Source organism: Candida orthopsilosis (genome assembly GCF_000315875.1).
Source record: "Candida orthopsilosis Co 90-125, chromosome 5 draft sequence".
NCBI lineage: Eukaryota > Fungi > Ascomycota > Pichiomycetes > Serinales > Debaryomycetaceae > Lodderomyces > Lodderomyces orthopsilosis.
Window position 1 is genome coordinate 1,224,096 of NC_018298.1, and position 17,029 is coordinate 1,241,124.

Genomic DNA, 17,029 nt, shown 5'->3' on the forward strand with positions numbered 1-17,029 from the left:
GACTAATAAAAGTTGGTAAGAGAAAAGGAGGACAGCAAAAAATTTTGTTCAACAATTCAACAACTTCCTTTCTGATCGTACCATATTAGGATAAAGAAAGCTCCACCCAACCAATCATCAAAACTACTTCTTACCTTATAAGAAAGAATAACTTACTTCAACAAAAGTTAAGAAACTGATTCTTTTTTTTTTAACTAACTTTGCTTTATTTTCTTTATAGTTGGCAGACTATACTCGTACAAACCAGAAAAGTGACAGTAAACCACATCCAACCGGTAAAGAAGTTACTCAAATCACCTACACGACACGTACCTATCAAACAAACCACAAGGTGAAAGTAGTCCACACTCCCATAAATTTGTATTTTCTTTTTTTGAACAGATTGTAAAGCGAATACCCCCTTACTTTTAAATTTTGTAATTTTGGAACCAAATAAAGAACAAGCACAAGTGAATACCTATTAGACTAAGTATCAATTATGCTGATGGAAAGATTCGACCAAATTCTTAAAGAGTTGCCCACTTTAGCAGCTCCTGGTGTGTCTGGTTCCCGTATTAAGGAATTGTCTAACATTGCTTGTACAGACTTTGACAAGGAAAAAGAAAGTAAGATTGTTGCTGCGCTTTATTCTAGTTGTAAATCAGCTGCTCCTTCGCATAAATTAGGTACTTTGTATGTGGTTGATTCAGTCACTAGAAAATTAAAAGATGGTGCTGTTGCATCAAATGAAACCATTGATGCATCTGCTCCTGATGGAACTTTTGCATCAGCTGTTTACAAAATCGGTCAGTTGATTGAAAGTTTAATGGATGATGCTTTGGAATATTTATTGGATCCAGCAACTATCAATAAGATCAATAAATTGGTGGAAATTTGGGAAAAGAATCGCACATTTAATGCAGATATCTTGAAAAAAATTAAGGACAAACATTTCAAGTCAACCACTCCTCCAGGATCTCCACCAAAGTCAAGTGTTGAACCAGTTAAACCTACCTCTGAGCCCAAAGATTCTAACAGTATTTTACTGGCTTTGGCTTCCTTGGCTAAGGGAGATGCAGAGAATACTACAGCAGAATCAAGCTCTAATTCTGCTCCTTCAGTATCAACACACACAAATGCTACTGGTGCGAATGATACCGCTAGTTTGTTGGCAAATTTGGCGGCAGCTTCTGCTGGCCAATCACAACCACCACAACAACAACCATCAGGTCAATCTAATGATCAACAAGCTATATTTAGCATGTTGCAACTGCTACAAGGTGGAGCTGCAGGACCAACTTCCCAACCATCAAGTGGTGGTCACTCATCAGGTGGAATCGATGATTATGGTTCAGGAAGACGTGGTGGTAGTCGTGATCAAACGAACAAGAGAAGCAGATCCAGGTCCCCTACAAGACATGTTAAATCCCCAGCTGCTGCTTCCTCGGTACTTGCTTTGCAACAGAATATCCAGAACTTGAAACAACAACAAGCTGCTGCCGCTGCTGCTAATCAAGGATACCAAGCAAAGTCCCCACCACAACAATATCAACAAAATCATAATAGGAATAATGCTCCTCAGCAGTTCAACACAGATCCAGCTTTTGTCCCTCCATCAGCTATGAATGGTGAAATGAACCTTCCAGGAACACCTCACTACCGTCCAAGAAATGTTGGTTTCGATGCAAGTGTACCACAAGGTACAATCAAGGTCTTGTCAAGAACTTTATTCATAGGTGGTGTCCCCAGAAATATGGACGAAAGGGTTTTGGCACAAGTCTTGAGACCTTTTGCAGAAATCCAGTCAGTTATTTTGAACAGTGAAAGAAAACATGCTTTTGTGAAAGTGTATTCAAGAAAAGAAGCAGAGCAGATCATTACTTCTTTTAACAAAGATAACTCATTGCCATTGAGAACTCGCTGGGGTGTTGGATTTGGCCCTAGAGAGTGTTGTAATTACCAACATGGTATTTCGATCATACCAATAGAAAGGTTGACTGATGCTGATAGGAATTGGGTGGTTAATGCGCAATGGGGAGGTACCGGTGGTCAACCAATATCGAGTGGTATGGTTATCGATGAGCCAGATATTGAAATTGGAGCTGGTATATCTTCAAAAGCCATGTCCAAGAAGATGCCCACAAACTCGGCAAGAAATGGACCTAAATCAAACAGACCAGGTGAGCCAGATGAAGAATTTGTAAAGACAACACTACTCCCTAACCAACAAGTTCAAATGAGCCATGGAGCTCTGCCGGGATTCAACACGTATCAACAATCATCAGTCAATCCATTACAAGGATTGTTTGGAAACAGCCCTTCTCCGCAACAACAACAGCAACAGACATTCCCTCAAAGTCAACAATTTCCATCATACCCACCACAAGGACAAGGACAGCAACCTCTTGGTAATAACTTCCCATCTATGCTGCAAGTGCCAAATATGCAAGGAATGCCAGGGATGCCAAATCCAACTCAATTTCCACCAGGTGTAGCTGAAATGTTTATGCAAATGATGCAACAACAACAGCAGCAACAGCAACCCCCACATTAACCCAAATGATGAAAGAGTATTTACATAGAGCGGATATTAGGTTCAGTGTGTAATATTTAGTATTTAATGCATCGTAGTAGGTACTTGTGAGATATTTGTTGATCTTTTTCACGCGTGTAATTTAAAGAATGTAAAGTTTTTGTTTACTCTTCCAGATTATAAGAAAAGCGTTGCATTATATAAGGGGATTGAGATAATCAACAGATGGATAAAGAACTCGTCAGTCTAAACATTCACAATAAAAGTTTGTCTAATGACCCAAAGAAACGAATAAAAGCACCTGGTAATTTGGAGACTAGTCTTATTGGGTATACAAATCCGCAAGAAGGAGATAATCCATACATAAAAAAGAAGTTTTCACCTGAGAAGCTAACACTGGGATCCTCTAAAGCATACAATAGAAAAGCAAATAAGCACGGAAAGGGATATTACGTTCATACAGATGGCGAAAAGGATCAAAGAAATCAAGGCTTGCGAAATGTCGTATCGTACCCAGCACTGTTAAAGGAAAAGCCTACCAATGATGATGACGATGATGACGATGACAAGGAATTCGGGGTAATAAATTTGAGTCAAATCACCCCAAGCCCGCTGAAAAATAAGAAACCGGTGATTACAGGCAAAATTGAAGGTTTGTTAGAAATAAGTGATGATGAGGACGGAGATACCAAAAGGACCAAAAAGAGGAGGAGGAATAATGCATCCACAATTAGTCTTGAACCAATTAATTTACTTAATAGCTTCGAAGAAGCCAAGTATGGGAGTCGAAGGGATATTCTTAGAAGATACAAATCAAAACGTATTCCTGCACCTATAACAACACGACTGGAGCTTTTAAAACGAGCTCGGGTTCATTTCAAAGATCTAGGACATATAATAGCAGGAGAAAAATCACCATCTGAGTATTATGTCAAGGCAAAAGAGTTACAGAGAAATTCTGCGCACGAAACCATGACTGCTAAAGAACAAACAAAAGTAGATTGGGAGCAGTTTTATGGAGGATACTACGGTTTCCAAAGACAATCAATAATTGGAAATGAGATCACAAAAGTGTGTAAAAATGATTTACAAAAGCATAGGAAAAACCCAACTATGAGCTACTGGTCAATACCGAGTTTTGCTACCCATGTACTAGCGAATGAAGTTATAATACGAATGATCATGGAAGACTTGAATCTTGACTTTGAAGCTGCTGAGAAATTTTGTCAGGAAAGTACAGATTATGGGATTGTCATTGCTGATAAAGTTGACATTGAGGATGATGTGTAAATTTTACATAAATATTCAGAGTAGAAACGGATTTAATGGAAGATGCGACGTCTGTAACCTATTCAGCACTGTGTAGTACTGTTCTTTCTCTATATTCTGAAAACGTCTGACATTTTGTACGTAGTGACAACAGTATTCATTATCAAATTGATATAGGAGCTGGCTTAAGATTCTCTGCAATTTGGGTGCAAATGGTTACAAAAGTTTTTGCGAGAAATTGAATCGAAACAATGACTTCAATTCCGTCAACTCAGTTTATCAAAACATCAACATTCACGATATTGTTCACCAAACTAATAAAACCCAATTGGGTTCATTTTTCGAAACGAATATCCAATAAAAAATTGCACCATACTTCAATAATGTCTACAGACTTAGTGTTTGTCAAAGAAATCTCAGCTACGGCAATTACAGGAAAAGATGCATGGAATAGACCATCACCACAACCCATCACCATATCTGTCTCATTAAACACTGATTTCCATAAAGCATCCATCACTGATAACTTGAAATATAGTGTCAATTATGCTGTTTTAACGAGACATATTTCAGACTTTATCAAGTCAAATGAACACAAGAATTTCAAGTCGTTGGGAAGTATTGCGGAAGCTGTATCTCAATTAGCCCTCGATGAAAAGAGTGGAGGAAGCGAAATTGCAAAAGTAGTGGTAAAGAGTCCGAAATCAGAGATCAGGGCTGATAGTGTCGAATATGAGTTGATTCGTAGTAGGATTGATCCATCGGCCAACACTGATACTTACAATGTCACCAAGTTGCGACTTTTGACAATCATTGGTGTATTTACATTCGAGAGACTTCAGAAACAGATTGTTGATATTGATTTAAAAATTAAGATAAAGAAAGATGATCCAAGGTTGGATTTCCATAAAGTTGTCCATGATATAGTTGAATATGTTGAATCCTCCAATTTCAAAACTGTTGAAGCATTGGTATTCAAAATTGGCCAATTAACGTTTCAAAATTACCCCAATGTTGGAATTGAATCTGTTGATGCAAAAGTTACCAAGCCAAATGCATTCAGTCATGTTGAAGGTGTAGGTGTGAGTTCTTTAATGACACCAAAAAATTTTACCGACGTTGAACCATTGGCTGTTGAACATGTGCTGCAGGAAAAGGGTGACTTTAATTTACCTGTGGAGAATGAAAAGGGACAAGGTTACAAGGGTGGACATGTTGCATTCATCGCTATAGGGTCCAACATCAATCAAATGGAAAACATCACGAAAGCGCTTGAGAAATTGAAAACGTATGATATTACTCTTGAATCCACGTCGTCCATGTATATATCAAAACCAATGTATCATCTTGACCAACCGGATTTCTTCAATGCCGTTGCAAAGGTTTCATTTGTGGATCATTCCCCTCATAAATTATTAGAAATTTTGAAAGAGATTGAGTATCAACATTTGGCAAGGATCAAGGAGATTGAAAACGGTCCACGTACTATCGACTTGGACATTTTGCTCTATGATAATGTGCAAATTAACACCAGTAATTTGATAATACCACATAAGTTAATGTTGGAGAGGACGTTTGTTTTACAGCCACTTTGCGAGTTATTACCACCTGACCAAACCCACCCTATCAGTGCTGAACCATTTCATGATCATTTACAACAATTGTTGACGAATAAACCGGAAGATCATGTTCAAAAAGATTCTAGCTTGTTGCAATTTATACCTGTACCAAGAATTTCAACTAAAGATAATGTCATGAAATTCGACCAGATAAATTATAAATCGCCGACGCTACTTATGGGGATCTTAAATATGACCCCGGATTCGTTTAGTGATGCGGGTAAATACTACTCATCCTCATTAGATGAGATAATTGAAGAGGCTGGCAAACTTGTTCAACAAGGAGCACAAATCATTGACATTGGAGGGGTTTCAACCAGACCTGGGAGCCTGGAGCCATCAGAGAAGGAGGAGATTGAACGCGTACTCCCTCTCGTTAAGAAGATTAGAGAGTCGACGGACCCTTCTTTGGCCAACGTGTTGATATCTGTCGATACTTACAGATCCAACGTCGCAAAACAATGTCTTGAAGCAGGCGCCGATATCATCAACGATATATCAATGGGCAGATACGACGAACATATATTCCAAGTAGTGGCAGAGTACGGCTGTCCCTATATCATGAATCACTCCAGAGGAACTCCACAAACAATGTCCAAGTTGACAAAGTATCAACCAAACAAGAATGACGACATAATAGAGTATGTAATAGATCCCAAATCAGGACAACAAGAGAGCTTAAACAATCCAGAGTTGAACAATTTCCTCAACGGTGTTTCGCGCGAGTTATCTCTTCAAATATTGAAGAGTTTCCGAGCTGGTGTGAAGAAATGGCAGGTTATATTAGATCCTGGAGTTGGATTTGCAAAAGATTTGAATCAAAATTTAGCAATTATAGCCAATGGATCATTTTTCAAGAAGTATTCGATCCAGGTCAATCTGCAAAACCAAGGAGATCCACTGAGCCAAACTCATTTGCTGACTTATCTCAGCTTCAATGGTATGAGTGTATTGATTGGTACGTCGAGAAAGAAATTTTTGGGAACCGTAACTGGCAAAGTAGACTCACCTTCGGATCGTGTTATGGCTACAGCTGCTACAGTTACTTCATCCATTGAACAACATGCTGATTTCGTTAGAGTTCACGATGTTGATAAATGCAAAGACGTTGTTATTACCAGTGATGCAATCTACAAAGACGTTTTCTAAAAATCCATCTATAGATGATCCAAAATCTACCTTTTTATTATCCTTTTTTCCCAGTAAGCCTTCTCCTCATTTTGTTGCTAATACTTTTGTTCCATACAATACCACTCATAATGGATCTATGAAACCCATAAACATCATGAATGTTTTCCTTGTCAGCACTACTTGTTGAATTCAATAAGCTCTGTTTTTCTTCTTCTGTCATTTCAGTTAAATCTTTACGTTTGGAGTTCAAATGCATCTTTTGTCTCTGCCTTGCAACGAAATCACGACATTTATCAATCTCACCTTGAGATAATGAGCCGAATCCATAACCGCCAATTTTTTTGAAACAATAGTCTATAAGCAAATTAGGATCTAGTATCTGTTTAGGAAAGCTTTGCATAAATTGAAACAATTCAATCTGTTGGTTCTCTTCAGTTCCTGAGGCTTGTCTATTTTGAAATCCGGGTGAATCAATACACAATTTGAAAATCGTTAACGAAATCCGAAAGATTGTTTTGGAACCCTCATACCATAAAATGTCCCACACCCGTAATGCCGTTTCAACAGGCAAGACACCAACAAAAAGAGACATAAACCAAGATGAGGTAACTAAAGTTACTGGGGGTAGCCTAGCCAAGATATTATCCTCCTTCAATCTTTCTCCTTCAAAATTTGTACCCAAAGTGTCCCACAATTCTGGCAAATATTCCTTTACACAAAGCATCAAAACACCCTGATCAGTGTGTACACCTTCCAAATCCGCCAGATGAACGTTGGGGATAATTCTTTCAGTTAGGATAACCAACATCCAGAACGAGCGTTCCTCATTCATAAATAGTAGGAGTAGGCCCGCTAAAAAGTTTAATGATTGACAATATCCTATTTGTGGTTGATAATGAGCAAACGCAGTTAATACCCTTCTCAATGATTTTATTAGTGCAGTTTCTTCTCGGACATAGCTAGCATCACGTGTTTCGTGGGTATTCTGGTTTACAGAAGAGTTAAAGTAAATGTTGTCAGGAAATGTTCGAAATAAATCTCTTTCGATCACTTCGGTTTCCTTGTTTTGTATATCTTTTGTTTCCACCACGATCTTATTATAAAGTCCTTTGTGTTTCCGTAGCTTGTCGTATCCTCCCGCGTAGAAAAACCAAGCGTTACCTCGCCATTCGGAAGGGATACCACGTCTCACCATCTTTTTTATCTTATCGGACTTTGGCGGAAACCGAGTTGGGATCTCTTCTTGACTACGTGCTGTAGTAGATGAGCTGCTTTCCGACACTAAATTCAACCCATGATCTTTCATTGTTCTTTCCCACTTTTTTTTGCGTCTTATAGTATATCCAGAGTAATGTTCAAACCACAAGTTATAGTCCTCAATGGAGCGTCCTTGTAATGAACTCTTTTTGAAACCATATCGATCGAAATTTGACTTCAAAACCTCAGCATCTGATTCTTCTGTCGTTGGTTTGATGTAGCTATCTCTGTCTAATTCACTGTCTAATGCCGTTGCTGAGGAACTATCGATCGATACAAACCCATTTTGTTCAAAGGTATTTGAGCTATTGTTTGGAGTCGAGCCTTCAAAACTCTTGACGATCGAAGCGTCAGAATTGATATCCTCTAAAGGTGAGGCAATCCCAACATCGACATAACTATTTCGTCTAGAAGGACTCTCTTGTGCATATGTGTCTAATATGGAGAAGTTTCGCGAATATGATGATTCATTTCGTTGATGCTGTACGTTTCGATCATGGCTTGTCTTCAGTGATCCCGGATCAAGTGTGTGATATTCATCATTACGACCGATGTAGTTGTTTTCAATGCTTGGATATTGTTCGATGTTTTGGTCAATCGTAGTTGCCATAATATAGGTAAGGTTTCTATTTTTTTAAGGAACAGCTGCTTTCAAATGTAAATGATCTATATTAGTGAAGTATCTGCAGCATTTGAAAAAGCTCAGTTTGTACCCTAGATGTGTAAAGAAAGGCCTGATTAGATGGGATGGTACCTGAAATTTTATATAAAATCAAGTGCAAGTAGGAGCAACAGTTTCAAGTCGGATTTGGCGCATAAATGCATATTAGAAAAAAAAAGAAACAATACAAAATCATATAGCCTTCGGCCTTAAATAAAAAGAGATTACTATAAGCTTACAAGAGTATAGAGAGGGGGAGTAACTACTGTGACCCCATCGATATACCAATGGATGAAGTTGTAACAGTTGTGAGTTGAAGTGGTGTAAGTGGAGGTATTTCCCTACTCTATGTATGTAATATTGTCTTTCCCCTCAGTGGTATTTGCTTGAAGTGTCCCTTACCACCACACTAAAGTTTCTCTCCTTGCAAGTCTAGGATGATGATCGTCAGTCTCATGCAATTTGTGTGTATCAGTTGGCTATGCCATCAGAGAGTGACCTGGGTGCTGTAAAGCATGAAGAGAAAAAAGAAAAAGACTGATCGGATTTACAAGAAGCAGCCTATTATTAACGAGTTCACCAGTACCAGCGTATTAAATCCAGCGCATGCTATGTATTGGAAAAACACATGGTGGGAAGGAAAACCGTATCCTTCATGTGAAGAAATCAAGTTGAATGAGGGCATGATCATATCGCATAACCAAAATTATCCAGTACAGTATATCCTGAAAGCTCATTACGTACAGAATTGCTATCGGGACTCCATACCTGTTTTGAACACTAATGTTGGATTAGTTATTGATAAGTTTACAAAGCCCCTTCCTATTGTCGCAGAGTCATGGGCCAACTTTACACATCACAACACTCGAGGGTCTTTCAGTTACAGTGTAGTGTCCATCGTTTATGCGATAGCCGTACTGGCAGTCATCACATGGTTTCTCACCATCTTTGTATTTACAAACTATACCATTAAGCCATCGTGGTTGTTGAAATTATCAACTTTGCTTTCATCGGTTTACATTCTAGTCGTTGTCATAAAATCAATCATTATTCTTCACCTGCAACAGAGAGAAGGATATCTTCATGGTGCTAAAGTCTTGAATGAAATAAACGAAAACAAAGCTGTCAATATAATCGACTTGATTGTGGTCTTACTTCTCCAGATTAATCAAGTACAGATAATAATGAGATTGTTTCAGAGACAAAAGGATAAACGTCTCACATTTTATGTCGGCTGTGCAGCCTCTTTAACGTCACAGGTGATTTGGGGTATTTCACAATTTCATTACTTTGATGTAAACAACGAAGCCGGGGATATTTTACCTGCATTTATTTATTTGGTGCGGATTGCTATGGCCTTGTGTTATGCTGCCATTATAACAGTTTACTTCATCAGTAAAATCCAAATCATAATAGCCAATCGTCGTATTTGGTTATTGACACTCCTCACATTGATCTTGATTTACAGTCCAGTAGCATTTTTCATTGCAGATGTGTCAAATGCATTTATATACGAGTTATCGGAGATATTCTCTGTGGTTAATTACGTGATAGGCGTTGTTATCCCGTGGGAATGGTGCAACAAGTTTAATCTTATCATGAGAGCGAAGGAAAAGGAAGGTGTTCTTGGAAGACGATTCTATGAAGACGAATCTTATGAGCTTGACAGGTTCGAGCTTTTTGTTGAGGAACAAATGCCTGAGGAGGAGGATGGCGATGAAGATGACCCGGGTTCAAGCAATCCTAATGATGTAGAAGCTACTCAAGATAGAAGAGATTTAAACTCACTGGGCACTACCCTGATTCATGTTAGTTCTGACATCGAGGCCAAAGAATTTTCAGCTGCCAAGAAGGTCTTACATGCATTACAGGCTTCCAAGAAAGCGTTCTTGACACTCACGGATAATATCATAGCAGCTGGTTTTGCTATACCCAGATCAGTGAGTGTGTCGACACATTCATTCACTGGTCGGCTGAAAGACCCTCATAATGTTGATCTTGACGAAGAAATTGACGCCAGAGTTCATTCAAATGTTGCTAGAGGTAGATCTAGTGTGGATCGAACTGCCCGCGAAGGTCCACCAGAGTTTAACACGGCATCATCTACAACTAGCAGAAACAGAAGAAATGTTTATGTATATGCTAAGAAAGAGGTTGTTGTCGATCTTTCAAGCCAGGAGGAAGAACGTTGACATTGCCTCAATTTAAAATAACTTTATAGACTATGTATCAATTTTGTCATGCCCTTTTTTTGCAATTTTCAAACATTCGTCTTCGTAACCTGGAATGTGCACGTACGCTATACCAGAGTCAGCGAGTATCTTGTATGATGTATTGTTCTTTACAAAAATGTCAGGCTCAACTACTCCAACAAAGCAGGTTTTGATTCCGGGCGTCTGCAAGATTCGCTGTACACATGGAAGGTTACCGCTCAAACGAAATGAGCAAGGCTCCATAGTTGTAAATAGTTCTGTTCCCTGTGGCACCTTTCTCTTTCCAGTCTTTTCGAAATACTTTTCCAATGCACATTGTTCAGCATGGGTATTACCCTCAAGCTCTCTAGAATGACCAGTTGATATAACCTCTCCATTATGGACAATGACACATCCAACATTAAATTGTGTTTGCGTTTCCCCACACTTATTAGCTTCTTTCAATGCTTGAACCATGAACTTTCTGCTGTTTTCAAGAGCCCATTCTGGGTATTCCGTTTTATAAGCCCATGATCCGTCGTCGGCTTTATACGAATACGCATGTAACCATAGCTCAAGATCATTGAAACCGGGATCCGTGTATAATGGCAAGCCAGTGTGTGGACATATTTCATTGGAAAGAATTTCACCATCTTCCTCAGGATGTATCCAACTTGACGCTGCCCTAGTTTTCCCAATAGTATCCAATCTAGAAATCACTTCATCATAATTTGCCTTTCCGTCTTTTCCGAGCTCATCTCCCCAAACGTAAGTGTTGGAGTATATTGGGTCATTGGCTATTGGGTGACCTATATATTGTAAATGGACCCTAATCTGGTGCGTTCTTCCAGTCAAAGGATGGCACTTTACCACACTGGTGTCAGTGGTTGGATCGTAAGATACACGTTTGAACTCTGTTACAGCTTCTTTCCCTTTTTCCTCGTCAACCACGTTCAACGTGTGTTTAGGACTCAAGGTATACAATGGCTTGTCTATAGTAAGGTTATGGGTGGAAAACTCTCCCTTTACCCTAGCAATATACTCCTTCGACACGTTTCTATCCCTAATCTGCTTCATAAAGTCATTTGATCCTTGGGCAGTTTTCCCCAAAAACATCAACCCAGATGTCAATCTATCCAACCTGTTACAAGGATGCACTGTCTTGCCCATATCATGTTGTAGAATTTTCGTTATGGTGTTGTACCGGAATCGGCCAGTGGGATGAACTGGGATACCGGAAGGTTTATCTATAACAAGCAATTCATCATTCTCATAAACTATTTTCACAGGCGCTGCGTTAACTGGAGGTTCGCGTCTGAAACCTCTATGACTAATAAGATCACCATTTCGAACAACAGTCTCCAAGTTGGCAGTTTTCGAATTTATACTAACCATACCACCTTCAATTGCCTTTTTGTATGCCTCTGGTGTTCTATCCCTAAACTCATCGGTGAATATATCCAACAACGTTCGATCTCTCCAACGAAGCTTGCAATAGGTTAAATATGTGAAATAATAAGGCGTGACTCTCCTCAACTTCCCATCTATGACATATTTTGCTCCTTCTGCTTCTTCTTCGGCAATCGTCTTGCCTTCTACTAAAGTGTTGTCAGTATTGTTGGCTCCTCCCATTTGGTCAAATGCAGTTTTCTCGGATTTATCTCTTTCCTGTTGACGTAATCTGAATCCTTGGGCGTCGCGGACTTTGGAAGCTCGTTGCTGTAAATTAGAACCTTGTGAAGGTGAACCGCTTCTTTTGATGCCAGAGGAGGCACCATTTAAAGACATCTTTTTGAGTATTCCGGACAGTTTGATCGATTGGGATGTGGTGTAAAGATATCCGTAATTCGAAAATGGTCCAGATCAAAATTTTTGCAATCGCGAAAAGCAAGTCTACGAAGATATCGAGCTTTTTATTTTCCATTGTAAAAACTGCAGCCATTGTATACTTATATTAAACCCTGCTTTTTCAAATCTAAATAATCTAAATAGCTCATCACATTTCCTTGTTTGTCTTCTACTTCTATCGCATCATGTATTTCACTCTGTTTTATCCTTGTCTCTCTTTTTATATTTTGCATCAAGTTCTGGGCCTCATCAATTAGTGAGATATTCTTGAAGAGCGGAAAGTTATCTTCAGCAATTCCCAATAGCTGCAAACCTTTTTGATGTTTAGAGCCATTGAAATGCCTTTCAAATGCTTGTTTACCCTTGTATCCAACATTTCCACAAATTTCACACGTGTAGGTTTTATGTAGACCTTGTAGTTTATAAAGCCAATAAGGAATTGGCGTACCATCACTCCCCAAAGGTAGATTCTTGAATAGATTAGCATCAGTTTCTGAATCTGAGCCTGAATCTTCATCGGAATCGGATCTACCACTGTCGTCCACTTCCGTATACTCGTTTTCGATATCAATTTGATCTTGCTCCTCATTGAACTTAGCTCTCTCAGACAGGACCAGGTACTTTTCTGTTTGGTGAATAGGTTCCTCTAGATGCCTTGCCAACACCTTTATTGCTTGTTCGTACCAAGAATTGGGTTTCTTCTTCTTGTTTTCTGGTGCTTCACTAACCTTAGAAGCCTTTTTTAAATGCTTCTTGCTATCAAGATGAGCCTTGTAAACGGTTGAAGTAGCAAAGTGTTTGTCGCAAACAGCACAATATAGTTCGGCGACAGTGGTTTCGGTGCCTTGTGAGCTTTCCCCGTCAAAACTATTGTCAATTTCTTCGTGAATACGATCAGAGTCCGCCAATGGATATAACTGTGCATGCATTTGTTCCAAAAATACATAAAGGGACTTCAAATATGGACGATAACCCTCGTGATTAGATTTTTCATAAGGAAACTTTTGAAAGGAGTATAAATATTGCACATAGGGAATCTCGTTTGTTACGAAGTTCTCGTTATAATACTGATGAAACTGTTTTAAGTCAAGAATATCATTAATCTCGATATCCAGTAAATGAGAAGCCGCTGTACTTAACAAACCTTTTCTTCTTACCATTGTGATTTCTTTGCCTTTTCTTTTTTTCAACTTCACCTTGACATCTCTTGGATCAGCATTACCAAATAATGAGTATTTCAGTTGTGTTCCTCGCACTACTAGGCCCTCATCAGTATCATTTATAAATGGAGCGATCAAGTTATCAAACTTTTCAAATGAGTCATCCTCCTTGATGTTTTGGAGTTCATGTTGAATTGTAGTTGAGTCAGTCCCAAACGTGGCAATGGATTGTTTCAACAACTTCTTATACTCATCCAGAAATTGTTTCAATTCATGCTGTTGAAGACGAAATAATCGTTTAGTGTATGCTCTATTCCTTTCAGTTAGTATATTTCCATGCTTAGGACGTAACGTTTTGGGAAGGAGACCTGGATTTCTTAAAAACCTTCGAGATAATGCATCCTCAATAGCATCAAGATTCTCCAAGGTTGATCTTTGTAACTCTAGGGAATCACTCATTCGTAGGTTAAAGATTTAATCGATACGAGTTGATGCAGATTGTGAAGGAAAAAGGTTTTGTGATGAAGCAAACAAATATGCGCGAACAGATATGAAACGGCACATGAAGTAAACTCAAGCCCTCCCATCCACAGACAATCAGTAACAATGCCCAATACGTCAAATATGCACACTATCAAAGACCCAATTCCCTTATTCTTTTTCACGTACAATTGCAATCAGCAAAATTTAATACATGAGGTTTTCAAATCTAAATTACTCCTGATTCTACCTGACCAATTGTCGTCTCTTTATGTGTTTGGCTTTCAAGAGTTTTGTACCGTGTTGGATGGCTTTTTTCCATCTGCTGCAAGTGCCAAACTAATCAATCTTAATCAAATGTTGCAACTGACCCTTCAAGAGAAATACCAACAACCGACAGGCTTTCTGACTATTTCACTGACTTTTGTGGGAGCGATCGGAATGATAATCGTAACACCTTATGCTGCGAAGTTTAAAGACGCGAGGACGGCAACAACTAGCTGTGGTTACGCTTATTCAAGTTTAAAAGGGGGAGTCGGAGCACGGGTATCATATTATCCCGATGGAGCTTTCGATAGCACAAATTTTGTGGAATTGTCATTTGCAACGGTTCACTTGAATGCATTTGAAGGCGAATACTACTACCTCCAAAGAAACAAAAACCTATATAATATCATGCGATCGTTGAATTTTGGAGATGGCTATGGACTAATAAAGCCCAAAAATCATGTTTTCGTTATGGGTGACATGAACTATAGAACTACTCAAAATTATTCTGCAACCACTGCAGAAGGCCAAGAATTACTTTCATTGATTGATGTTTCTGCTACAGATGTAGAGTATTCAAAAAAGATTGAAAACTTAGTTGATAAGTACGATGAATTGAAAACGAGTATGAGAAATGGTGATGTTCTACAAAACTTTTCAGAGGGTAAAATAACATTCCCACCAACATATAAATTCCACTTAAACACTGCAATCTACAACACAAAGAGGTCTCCATCGTGGTGTGATCGGATAGTATACCTTTCGTCGTATGAAGAAGTTGGAGAAGACAATCTTGGCCAACAATTATTGAAATTGCCCGGTTCCAGTAAATCAAACTATGACCAAAGAGTACGCTATTATTTACCTGAAGTCAAGAATTACGACTCATTGGATTCACTTTTATTATCTGACCATCGTCCAGTGTATCTCGAAATGACTGTTCCTTTCGTTCCACCAAAGCTGGTTATATCACCCTTGTCAGGCTGTTTACAAATTCTACCTGCTGGCTTGAGGTCGGATGTAGCCTTGGATGGATTTTCGCCGCTTGAAGCACTTGAACGGAGCTCAAATGTAGTTAGCGGGCCAACCACAATCTACTTGAAACCTACAACATTCGATGGCATCACTCAAACTTTAATACGGCCTATTTCAAACACTGTTATTGGATACAGTCTATGGTTGGGACTGGCAAGACAAGGAAGAATATTCCTGTTGACAGTTATTCTTTTGCTTTGGGTAATTTATCGATTTTTCTGAGGTTGAGAACTAAAACCAGTAAGGTGTCATGTGCACAAAAAGCATTCACATTTATATACCAATATATGATACAAACGGGAACACCCTTGTAGTTAAATCAACTTCATATATAAAGCACCACTTCCTCTACATCTTTCTAAACCAAAACTAATACCCGTTTGAATTTTATTTTTTGATAACTCACTAAAACAACTATAAACAATAGAAGCAACCTATCGATAAAGTGTTTTGTAACATATACCCATTGCAACAAGCAAGAGGTACCATTACAAAAGAAACATCACAACAGTCTCATCCAGATACAAGCTTCCGTCAAACAAACTCACCTTATTTAAGCGGTACATTCCCTTGAAATATGGCCCGATTTTCCACAGTTGTAACAAGTTTTTGATCCAGCATTGGAACCACCGGCGGCAGAGTGACAGTCCTTGGAAATGTGACCTGGTTTACCACAAGCATAACACTTGGTGTTACCAGCTTGACAGTCTCTAGCAAAATGGTTTGGACCACCACATTTGTAACAGGTGGTGCCTGAAGCAGAGCCACCTCTTGGACCATAGGATTTCTTGAATGGAGGAGCTTGACCAGTTGGGGCTTGGTCACAGTTCTTTGAGATGTGACCAAATTGACCACAGTTGTAACATTTAGCACCTTGAGCTTGGTTAGGACATTCGGTTTGAATGTGACCCACATCACCACAAGAGTAACATTGTTTGGAAGTGGTTTGTTTTGGTTCCGGACAGTCACCTGATTCGTGACCTGGTTTACGACAGTTGTAGCACAATCTTTCTTCTTGAGTACAGTCATCGGCAACGTGACCAGCTTCACCACATTTGTAACACGTTCTTGGGAATACAGCAGCCATCTTTTCTAAAAATAACACTCTTCAACCTCTTCTTCTTTTATCAACAAATTTCAAAAAAACTAATCAGTAAGTAGTTTTCTGGTATTGATATTTTGTAGAATAAAGTATTTGATCAAAAAGGAGGATACAAGTCACCTTATTCCACAAGGAAAATTCTTTCTCAGTGAAAAAATTTTCGTGCGCAATGAACAAACCGATACATCACTGCACGACCCTTTTTTCTTTCTCTGCTTGAGCCGCCGATTTGTAACTGAATTCGGCAATTAAGGATATAAAAGAGACGAATAAGCCGAGTTCAAGCCAAGAGTTGAAAAAAGGTATAAGAGACACATCTACACAATGCAGTATCCATATTTGATTTCGAGATCACTTGATCCTATCATTGGAGTTGGAATGGGAGTCGCATCATATTACTTGTATGAGCAAAGGGTAGGTCGTACAGAGGGCCATTCTTTGAATGAATTGGTGATAAAGAGGTTTACCGAGTGGAAGGAGAAGAAGTAATTTGTTG

General features: G+C 38.9%; 10 protein-coding genes across 10 annotated transcripts; 6 read left to right on the top strand and 4 right to left on the bottom strand. All coding sequences in view use genetic code 12, as the record gives it.

The window, feature by feature from the left end:
- Positions 1-478: 478 nt before the first annotated feature.
- CORT_0E05510 (RNA-binding protein) lies at positions 479-2,533 on the top strand (the record flags this gene model as incomplete). The annotated part of the gene is made up of 1 exon (XM_003870217.1): positions 479-2,533. The coding sequence occupies one exon, from the start codon at positions 479-481 to the stop codon at positions 2,531-2,533; it is 2,055 nt and encodes a 684-aa protein (XP_003870266.1).
- Positions 2,534-2,737: 204 nt separating this feature from the next.
- On the top strand, positions 2,738-3,802 carry CORT_0E05520 (hypothetical protein; the record flags this gene model as incomplete). The annotated part of the gene is made up of 1 exon (XM_003870218.1): positions 2,738-3,802. The coding sequence occupies one exon, from the start codon at positions 2,738-2,740 to the stop codon at positions 3,800-3,802; it is 1,065 nt and encodes a 354-aa protein (XP_003870267.1).
- A 230-nt stretch (positions 3,803-4,032) lies between these two features.
- On the top strand, positions 4,033-6,549 carry CORT_0E05530 (Fol1 dihydroneopterin aldolase (dihydro-6-hydroxymethylpterin pyrophosphokinase); the record flags this gene model as incomplete). Its single annotated transcript, XM_003870219.1, has 1 exon — positions 4,033-6,549. One exon carries the CDS (start codon positions 4,033-4,035, stop codon positions 6,547-6,549), a length of 2,517 nt encoding a protein of 838 aa, XP_003870268.1.
- A 37-nt stretch (positions 6,550-6,586) lies between these two features.
- On the bottom strand, positions 6,587-8,398 carry CORT_0E05540 (Msb3 protein; the record flags this gene model as incomplete). The annotated part of the gene is made up of 1 exon (XM_003870220.1): positions 6,587-8,398. One exon carries the CDS (start codon positions 8,396-8,398, stop codon positions 6,587-6,589), a length of 1,812 nt encoding a protein of 603 aa, XP_003870269.1.
- Positions 8,399-8,964: 566 nt separating this feature from the next.
- CORT_0E05550 (Rim21 protein) lies at positions 8,965-10,641 on the top strand (the record flags this gene model as incomplete). The annotated part of the gene is made up of 1 exon (XM_003870221.1): positions 8,965-10,641. The coding sequence occupies one exon, from the start codon at positions 8,965-8,967 to the stop codon at positions 10,639-10,641; it is 1,677 nt and encodes a 558-aa protein (XP_003870270.1).
- Positions 10,642-10,671: 30 nt separating this feature from the next.
- On the bottom strand, positions 10,672-12,429 carry CORT_0E05560 (Rib2 protein; the record flags this gene model as incomplete). The annotated part of the gene is made up of 1 exon (XM_003870222.1): positions 10,672-12,429. One exon carries the CDS (start codon positions 12,427-12,429, stop codon positions 10,672-10,674), a length of 1,758 nt encoding a protein of 585 aa, XP_003870271.1.
- A 161-nt stretch (positions 12,430-12,590) lies between these two features.
- Positions 12,591-14,108, bottom strand: CORT_0E05570 (Prp9 protein; the record flags this gene model as incomplete). Its single annotated transcript, XM_003870223.1, has 1 exon — positions 12,591-14,108. The coding sequence occupies one exon, from the start codon at positions 14,106-14,108 to the stop codon at positions 12,591-12,593; it is 1,518 nt and encodes a 505-aa protein (XP_003870272.1).
- A 147-nt stretch (positions 14,109-14,255) lies between these two features.
- Positions 14,256-15,653, top strand: CORT_0E05580 (Inp54 protein; the record flags this gene model as incomplete). The annotated part of the gene is made up of 1 exon (XM_003870224.1): positions 14,256-15,653. The coding sequence occupies one exon, from the start codon at positions 14,256-14,258 to the stop codon at positions 15,651-15,653; it is 1,398 nt and encodes a 465-aa protein (XP_003870273.1).
- A 331-nt stretch (positions 15,654-15,984) lies between these two features.
- Positions 15,985-16,518, bottom strand: CORT_0E05590 (Gis2 transcription factor; the record flags this gene model as incomplete). The annotated part of the gene is made up of 1 exon (XM_003870225.1): positions 15,985-16,518. The coding sequence occupies one exon, from the start codon at positions 16,516-16,518 to the stop codon at positions 15,985-15,987; it is 534 nt and encodes a 177-aa protein (XP_003870274.1).
- A 339-nt stretch (positions 16,519-16,857) lies between these two features.
- On the top strand, positions 16,858-17,022 carry CORT_0E05600 (Nce101 protein; the record flags this gene model as incomplete). Its single annotated transcript, XM_003870226.1, has 1 exon — positions 16,858-17,022. The coding sequence occupies one exon, from the start codon at positions 16,858-16,860 to the stop codon at positions 17,020-17,022; it is 165 nt and encodes a 54-aa protein (XP_003870275.1).
- Positions 17,023-17,029: the final 7 nt, after the last annotated feature.